This window comes from Vicugna pacos, chromosome 9 (genome assembly GCF_048564905.1).
Source record: "Vicugna pacos chromosome 9, VicPac4, whole genome shotgun sequence".
In the NCBI taxonomy this organism is placed as follows: Eukaryota; Metazoa; Chordata; class Mammalia; order Artiodactyla; family Camelidae; genus Vicugna; species Vicugna pacos.
In genome coordinates, this window is record NC_132995.1 from 45,751,636 (window position 1) to 45,761,208 (window position 9,573).

The 9,573-nt window shown below is 41.5% G+C and overlaps 1 protein-coding gene across 4 annotated transcripts in view; it reads left to right on the forward strand.

Annotated features, from left to right (window-relative positions):
• The window catches only part of PDPR (pyruvate dehydrogenase phosphatase regulatory subunit), a 39,653-nt gene that overhangs the window by 21,838 nt on the left and 8,242 nt on the right, over positions 1-9,573 (forward strand). For all 4 annotated transcript variants that reach the window (XM_072967747.1, XM_072967748.1, XM_072967749.1 and 1 more), the window contains 6 exons: positions 1,806-1,961; positions 2,150-2,283; positions 2,828-2,976; positions 3,455-3,567; positions 4,641-4,735; positions 6,288-6,377. In XM_072967747.1, coding sequence (XP_072823848.1) covers positions 1,806-1,961; positions 2,150-2,283; positions 2,828-2,976; positions 3,455-3,567; positions 4,641-4,735; positions 6,288-6,377 — 737 coding nt within the window. The remainder of the gene's footprint in view (positions 1-1,805; positions 1,962-2,149; positions 2,284-2,827; positions 2,977-3,454; positions 3,568-4,640; positions 4,736-6,287; positions 6,378-9,573) is intronic.

The window sequence follows — 9,573 nt, forward strand, 5'->3', positions numbered from 1 at the left end:
TCCCTGCCGCACCTCACTGCAGGCCTATTCTGTCATCCACAGGACCAAATGCTGCCTCGGTTCTTTAGTAATTGCTTTAAGTTGGGCTTCTGATGTTTAGTGGTTTCAGGCCAGTGTTGTGGGCATTATGCCCACATGGTTGATATGGAACATTTCTTTAGTGTATTGTACCTTATTTACCTTGTGGACCAGGAAAGAGGAGCTGGACATACAGGTGGCAGTTACTGCCATGTCCTTGCTGCAGCTTGTATATGCCCACCTTTGCCTCCCATCTGCTGTGCTGTGTCAGAGTGAATGCTCTCACTCCCTACTTGGTGTTTGGGATCATGTTCCTTTCCAAGGAGAACTGGAATTTGCCAAGTTAGTCTCAAAGCTTCAGGATTCTTCAAGTGACTTCCGTCATTGACCCGTCATATGCTAGCAAGATAGGAAACTGCTTCGCATGTAAATACAAATCATCCCTACTCTCTTTCTCCTTGTTTTTGCTTCCCTCTGACTTTGAAGGACTGGATTCCTTTAACTTCTTAGTCTATCTTGTCTTGGCTTTATTTTCTAATGAGCCCTCAAGAATTGAACCAAATGAGATTTTGATTTCATTTTCCTGTACTGAAGAACTATTCTCAGACTTGCCAAAACATATCTAAATATTTTGGGCATATTTATGCTCAGGACAAGTTTCTACATTGGCGGTGACCACCATTCTTGTTTAAGGATGGACTTGGTTTAGTAGCTGGAAGTTCCATTCGCAGTGAGGACTCTGGATGACCTTTCACACCTGTGTGCTCACTTTTGGCCTCTAGCAGAGAATTCACATTCATGGCAGTTAAAGGACCTGGTAGCAATATGTGTAATTGCTATGGTTCCTTATTTTTAGCAAATATTTTGGTTACAGTGTTGAACTATTACAAGTCTAGGTTTCTCCATCTGTAGTTACTTTGGAACCTGTGCAAATAGCAACTGAGCTTGAGCTTCTTCTTGATGATGTGGCACTTTTGGTGGCCTCCTCAGATTCTCAAAATATGGAAGTTGCAGGCATGGTAGAAAATGAGGAAGGGGAGAATAGAACCTGAAGCCTCAGAGTGGGGTGTGACAGTACAAGGACTCCAACATGCCTGCCTTCGTCTCCCGGCCTCGCCCCACACAAACATGCCTCTTGTTTGGCATGGTGTGAAGTCAGGTCTTCTCTCTGGAAAGGACTAGAGATCATAGTCTTTCTGGATATTTTCACTTATTGCTATTGCAGATTGGACAGTAGGAGAAAGGAATTCTGACCCTAGCTTTATGTGAATAATGTCACTGGGACAGTACTGCATAACCTGTCAGATTTCAGAGCCACCACGTCAAGGTAGGCTGTGTGCCCTTTCACTTCAGAAATGGTTAATTAGGAAACATGTGTAACAGGTCTGAGGCTCCAACCACACAGGCACTGGAAGGAATCAAGTGCCATTTTTTCACATTTTGTAACAACCTGTGTCCCACGTAGATATATAACCTTCATCTCTGCTGGGAGCTCAGCAAGGTTTAGAACCATGACATTTCTCCCACTGTTTCTGCCTACTAATTTGGAGCAGTAATTATGAACCAAGACCTAGGGTCGTTAATGACTCACAGCTGTATAACTCTGTGGAGGAGCAATGCCAGCTCTTGCAGTGTGATCCTTTCTTCTAGAACATGCCTACTTTACTTGGTACTGTTTGGCAAATTAGGCCACAGCAGCCTGGAAAGCATGCTGTTTTGAATAGGAGCAGAGTCTTGTGGATATTGGTTGCTCAGCTCTGTGCTTTCAGACTGCTCTTATCTTCTAGCTCTGCTGTATGACCTGAAGGTTCCCCGTTGGGACTTCCAGACCGGGAGGCAGCTACGCACGTCTCCTCTCTATGACCGGCTGGATGCACAAGGAGCCAGGTGGATGGAGAAACATGGATTTGAGAGGCCAAAGTACTTTGTGCCACCAGACAAGGGTAAGAAGGCACATTCTCATTTTTGTTTTGTTTTGGTCCTGAGAATAATAAAACTTGTTCTTAAATGTATATAGGTAGACTGTGTTCCTGGGAGAATAAATAATAAAAACCTACTATATTGTACTATTCAAGGATACACCCCAGTATAAATCCCCTCCTTTTCTGTCTTCGTTTTTTCTGTCCTGCAGACCTCCTGGCGTTGGAGCAGAGCAAGACTTTCTATAAGCCAGACTGGTTTGACATTGTGGAATCTGAAGTCAAGTGTTGTAAGGAGGCCGTGTGTGTCATTGACATGTCCTCTTTCACAAAATTTGAAATAACAGTAAGTATTTGGTTATACTGTATAGCACAGGGAAGATCTTGTGGTAGCTCACAGTGAAAAAAAATGTGACAATGAATATATGTATGTTCATGTATAACTGAAAAATTGTGCTCTACACTGGAATTTGACACAATATTGTAAAATGATGATAACTCAATTAAAAAAAAAGTTAAAAAAAAAGTATTTGGGAACCAAGACAACAGATTTGGAAATTGCGTATTTATTGAATGCCTCTCGTTTTTCATCCATCTCTTCAAAACTGATTCTGTAAGAACTCTTGTATATTTTAGTGTTTCACCTTCATTATAACATTTTTCCAAATTTTTAGCTTTGTTTCTGGGGTTTTTATCTGCTTGCAGAGGCCCATTTATCATTAGAATAGCTAGCTTTCTCTAGAGCTTCTTGAAGCAGAGTAAATCTGCAAATATTATTGTACCAGCTAATCGCATTTTCTCAGCAAATGGCCTTACGCAGTGGTCAGGCTGAGTTACGGAGCCAGAGGTTCTTATATTCGTTCTCCCTGCTTCATTTCCTAACCCTGCAGTCCACTGGGGATCAGGCACTGGAAGTCCTACAGTACCTCTTCTCCAATGACCTGGACGTGCCCGTGGGCCATATCGTGCATACGGGCATGCTCAACCAGGGCGGCGGGTACGAGAACGACTGCAGCATAGCTCGACTGAGCAAGCGCAGGTGAGCCGCACGCGCTGCTCCCTCTACGCAGTGCTCCCTCCGCACTCCACCCTCACAGCTGGGGCAGCGCCAGCACTCTGCGAGTTTCCAGGAAACTAATTACACTGAAGGGAAAAAAAAATGCCATTAACTCATGGCCAGTTCATCAGTAGCCCAGCATACTCAAAATCACGAGAAGAAAAAAAAGAAACCCACCAGATTATGTAAAACTCAGTGTGGAAAAACTAGTTACCCTCCTGGGGGAAGATGCCTTATCTCACATAGATCTGTAGAATTTCTTGGGACTAACAGGAAGCTAGAATCTTCTGTTTTATTATTATGTGATACATCCTCAAAGTATATGCTGTTGACCTTCCCTAAAAGCTAAGAGATCCTTTGCCAGGATTCTACTCATTGCCCTGAAACTAGCTGAGAACTTAGTGCTTCCTGATCATTTTTCTGCTGCCTGGTTTTGATTACTTTTGGGTCTCACTTTCAGTTTCTTCATGATTTCTCCAACTGACCAGCAGGTCCACTGTTGGGCCTGGCTTAAGAAATACATGCCGGAAGACAGCAACCTGATTCTGGAGGACGTCACCTGGAAATATACCGGTAAGGCGGCCCTCTGGGGTCAGCTAGCGAGAAAAGGCCAGCTGGTCCAAGTTGACCCAGATTTATCTTCTCCATTTGCCTTCTTTATATCTGACATTCAAAAATGAGTGTTAGAAGCCTGGGAGAGGCTTCTGGTGATAGAATTGATCTCTGATGCTTCCCCACGTTTTTATAAGTGAGGTGTGGAATGAGTTAGTGCTTCAGTTTGTGGTTTATTCACTGCTGTCCCCTACAGCATGTAGGAGTGCAGATACTTGTTGAATGAATAACTCACTTTTAAAGTATTTTTATATTACCTGCATATTATTTTCTTCAAAATTTCCCCTTAGTTTTTTCTTTAATGAGTAAATAATTTTTAAGGATAACTTTAATTTCCTCATTCTCTCTTCCTAAGCAGTCCTAGCAGGGAGCAGCCCCTCCTCTTCTGCCATCCCATTCCAGGTTTAACCCTCCCTCCTCCCACTAATCAGACTCCTTCCCCTCACCTCCACCAGGCCCTCAGCCTAATTCATCATGGTAGCAAATATAATTACCTTCTTGCTACCAGATTGGAAGACTATAGACACTTATTGAAACAAGGCTTGTTTTTTAGTTCATTTGAGAGTGGTTGATGTGTAATTGGCCCAGCTGCTCTCCCAGATGTGACAATCCAGGCTGGGTAGGCAGCTCTCAGGGCTCTCCTGGTACTGGTTTGGGTTTGGGGCTTTTTCCATCATACAGGCACACTGGGAAGGGAGGGGAACGGGCTTTGTGCAGGAGGTTTACGGCCAGCTCTGGCCTCATGATCCCAACGTAGCTGCATAGGAGGCTGTGGAGTTTTGTCTTCCTGTGTCCCCAGGAAGAGGAAACACACTAGCTAGGCTCTTATGCCAGCAGTCAGTAGCTACATGTAGCCTGTCTGAAGTGTATTTCCCAGAATCAGGGTCCATCCTAGGACTGCCTAAGCAAAGGGACACTTTCATGGTCTTGCCACCCAGACCTGGCCATAGGTGAGCAAGTCCAGAGCAGACCTTTCCCACTGGTTCAGCTGTTCACTTAGAGCAGTCAGACATCTCTTGTTCTTTTCTATTTAGCCCTCAATCTGATTGGTCCGCGAGCTGTGGATGTGCTATCCGAGTTGTCCTATGCACCTATGACTCCAGACCACTTCCCAAGTCTGTTTTGCAAGGTGGGTACTCGTAAAGTTCTAGTGTTTAAATGGGCAGGGAATATTTCTTTTACAGAGATGGCAATTACATGTTCTGACTATAGCATTAACACCCACAAAGCGTGTTCTGACTTTTATTAAGCAAACAAAATGACTGAATAAATCCATTTCTTTATTTTTCAATCTTTATGGTCTCCTTACTTAACAAACATTAAGATATCTTAATGGGAGAGGGTATAGCTCAGTGGTAGAGAGTATGCTTAGAGTACATGAGTTCAAGGGTTCAATCCCCAGTACCTCCATTAAAAATAAATAAACCTGATTACCTCCCCCCAGCAAAAAAAACCTTTTTTTAAAAAAGGTATCTTTGAAGTGGACTTAACTTCTCTGAATATCAATTCTATATTTATTGCTTTCTATAGCAGTGGTTTAAATTTTTAAGTTACAGTATTAGGACACTGATGCCAAAAAATGCCAGTCAAGGTCCAGTCCCTTCTCTCCATGCAGTGTCTCTTCTTTTCCACACAGAGTAACTTCTGAGTATGTGGCATCTTGAGTTTAGAAATGGTTTGGTTGAATCCCTAAACAGTTTACATATTTTTCTTTCTTGTACTTGGCAAGTAAATCTCAGTGAAACAAATTGAAAAGAAGAAATGATAACTGAATACTCTCAAGGAAGTGGCTGATTAGAGAGGTCCAAGCAGACAGATGTTTTGGCAACCTGTAACAAGCAGCTTCGGGATGGTAACCAATGGGAGGCTCTTTGAAGTTCAAGCCGAAGTTGGGATCCACCTCCTAAGCGACTTTACAGCTTTCCTTTTTCTCCATGGCACAGTGAAGGCAACAGAAAACTCTTAGAGCTGACAGCAGACCCTGTCACAGCACTTTCTTTGCTGCTTGAAGAAGTGACCCACACACGTGCCTAGAACAATACCACGCTGTGTCGGCTCCCCATGGAAATAGTTTGCTTAAGGGCCTTCTGGGACTTACCACTTCCCATTATAGGAGCAGTGATTGAGTCAGAGGCCCCTGTTCAATAACTGAGCTGCTGGAAACAAGTTTGAACATTAGAAGCCCAGTCTCTGCCCCTAGGTTAGCAGGTGAACTGTGTTGCGTGACATCAGGCATCATCTTCTGTGGGGCAGGCACCCAGTGACTTGTCTGCCAAGTCCACCAGAGAAGATATTTGCCTGGTCTTCACTGCTTCCAGTGCCCCTGACTAAAAGAAATCTTTAGCAGGACTTTGTAAAAAGAACTATTTTGTGCTTGTGACAGACTTTGCCTCCACTTCCCACCAGCAGCTTGGCTGGCACTCCTGAACTGGGGCTGTTCATAAGAAGAGAAGAGACATTGGAAGGGCTGTGCTCCATTTCTGATGACCCCAACACCCAACATTTCTGATGAAACAGACTGACTTGAAGTTCTTTCATTCACATCTATTTCCTTTAGGGTGAAACAGAGTGCAGAGCTAATGAGAGGGGTTTACCTCAGGCATTCATTCCTCTAACATATGTGGAGGGGCCCACCTCCCCTGAGGAGTTTCCACAATGACCTTCTCCCTTTGTTTCCACAGGAGATGAGCGTGGGCTATGCAAATGGGATCCGGGTGATGAGCATGACTCACACAGGAGAGCCAGGATTTATGCTTTATATCCCCATAGAGGTGAGAACCACGGGAGGAAGGGTCCTGGCAGGGGTACAGCGCCATGTCTGGCTGGGCCTTGGTCATTGAGGTAGGGTGCATTAAAGAGATTGTAACATTTTTAGCTAAGCTTTTGTATAGGTAATACATTTACAAGGTTTAAAAATAAAAATCTATAAGCAAGTATTCAGTGCCACCTGACCAGTTCCCACCAACCACCACCAGTGGTATAATTGTTAGTTTATGTCATGTCAGAGATTTTTGTGCATATGGAAGCAAGTTCATACTCTTAACCCCCTTTTTAGAAACACAAATGGAAGCCTACTGCTGTTCTTCATCTTGACTTTTTTTACTCAGCAGTTTATCTTAGAGATCTTTCCCTGCCCATACCTAAAAAGAAAGAGCTTCCTTTTTCTTTTTTTCTGTATTTTTTAATGAACGTGATATATAGCATTCCATTATATAGTTGAATCATATTTTACCAGTGCAGTACTGGCAGATATGTATGGTGTTTCTAGTTCTTTGCTATTATAAAAAATTCTGCAGGGTACAAGAATGTCTTTCCTTATTGCTGTACAAACTACATAGAGTTGTCAAACTTTGGGCTGATGGGTGCAAAATAGTTGGGCAGTGCAATTTTAATTTCCCTGATGAGTGAGATCAGCTACTCTTCAAAAGTCATCTCACTCCCAGTAAAAGCCCGTCTGCAGGGCCCACACATGTCTGCCCACACCTCACCGTCTTGACAAGATGTTATTTCAAGTTACAGTTCCCCCTTCCCTGTTTTTTCTCCATGGTGCATGTCTCATAAAATACATGTTTTCTTTATTTTGTTTATCAAGATTACCCGTTTAAGTGTAGGTTCCCTGAAGGCAGGGACTTTTGTCTGTTTTAACTTCTGTATCCCCAGTACTTAGAGAAGTACTTGGAACTTAGTAAATGCGTACTAAATGTTGCATGAATGTTCTGGCCATATCCTTTGTCCATTTTTGTACTGAAGTATTGGTATTTTTCCCAATTTCTAGGCATTCTCTAAATCAAAGTCCTTGCTTGTTCTAATTTTTTTCCCCAGTATATCGTTTGTCATGATTTGGTGTGTTTTTTTGCCATGCAAAAGGGTTTTTAAATTTTTACTTTTTATTATGGAAAATGTTTGCAGATTTTATTTTTCAATGTAGGTGAATTGATTAATCTTTTTTTTCTGTGGCTTCTAGAGTTTGATACATAGAAAGGGCTTCCCCACTCCAGGGTTATAAAGTCTTTCCACTTTTCTTCTGATGCTTTTTATAGTTCATGGTATTGCTATTTGTGGGCTTAGTATTTAGTAATGCTTATCTTCCCTTATAGCTTGGAAAACTCCGAAGAACAATTTCTGTTTCCTTATTTTCCCTTGTAAACTTGTATAATCATCTAGTTAAAACAAAAACACCCTAAATTTTTTGGATTGTTACTTTTGTAAATTGGGGAGAATTGACATTCTTACATGTGTTCAATCTTAGCACCAGTCTGCCTTTTTTTATTTGGAGTTTTTTTGGTGACCTTCATGAAGTTTTCTTCATGTAGATGCTACACATTCTTAAATTTATATGAATAATATTTTGGTAGTGCTGCTATTGTGAATGGGAAGGGTATCTTTATTCTGGTATCTTCTAAGTTGATTATGACTTTAAAAAGCTATTTCTTTCTATCTATTAGTGCTTTAATGTATTTCCTTCCTAAACTATCTTTTTGTTTATACTTGTTTTTTGATTCTCTGGAATTTCCAGGGTTCATTCTTATAATATACAAATAGTGATAGTTTGTCATCTTAACAATTCTTAAGGTGATTTTTAGATATATATCTTTTACTTTAATATATATTTATATATAGACAGATCTACCAATTGTAAACTATGGTTTATTTTAAAGGAGAGGTATAAATGGGATGAAATAAATCTTTATACTATACTTAACATTCATGAAGCAGAACATTTTAAAATACTTTTCTTCTTAACAATTTTTATTCCTAGTTTTCTTTCTCTTGTTCAGTTGTGACAAGCAGCAGTGATGTTCAGAATCCTCATCCTGTCCTTAACATTAGTCATATTACTTGTGGTTTTAGGTTCCCTTCTGATTATTCAGTGAAGCATGGGTTTATCATTATCAGCCCATGAAATTTTATCTGCTTTTCCACACTCAAGAGATATTATAGCAGTGTTAAGTTGAAGGAATCATTATTTGAAAAGAGTTAATACACATGTAGCTGATATGTTTTGCCTGTACAGACAAGGGATGGATTGTTTAGTGCCATATGGTCATTCAGGTGTTACCACCCAGTACCGGGGTCATTAATCAGCCAAACCTATGGTGATGGAGAAGCTGTGTTTTCTACCTGGTTTTCCTGGGCTGATCTCATTCTTGTTTTCCATGAGTCCAAGAGGTAATGTGTGTACCTGAGTTCTTTTTAAGCTGGCTTTTGTCCTCAGGAACCTTGTACTTGTTTCTGTGAGATGTCTTCCAAAACATGGCTGACGGCAGATTGTTTTGCTAACTCCCTGGCGTTTAGTAACAAAATGAGTAAATGGTGGGGACCCACTTTTCCCTTTGCTGTTTTTATCTAGCCCAAGACTAGTCAGTCACTGCTTTAAATCTTTCCTCTTTTTTGCTTGTTTTGTTTTTGGAGGGGGAGGTAATTAGGTCTATATTTACTAAGTTATCTTCTGATTTCTTTTTAATGGAGGTACTGGGGATTGAACCCAGGACCTCATGCTTGCTTGGTACACACTACCACTGAACTGTACCCTCCCCCCAAAATCTTTCCTCTTCTGTCTCCCTCTTAACTCAAGAACGGAGTATTCAGCTTGAGACATGGAACCCACCCGAGCTGCTGGTGCTTTCTTACTCTCTTCCCTGTCAGTCTCCATTGGTCTCCACCCACCTTTGCAATTTCCAGTCTTTCCCTCACACACATGCCACAGGCTGTGTCTTATACCCAGCAGCATGGATTCCCTTCTCCACATCTAAAGTCATCTTGACCACCGTGGTCTGGCAAGTTGATGCCTGTTCTGCTGCAGTTTATGGAGCAAAATACATTACCAGGATAAAGAACCGAAACACCAGTGAAGCTGATTTTTGGTTTTGTTTTTTCCCCCCAGTTTTACTGAGATGCAATTTACATACGCCATTGTATATAAGATTAAGGAACAGCATAATGGACTGAAGTACATAGACTGTGAAA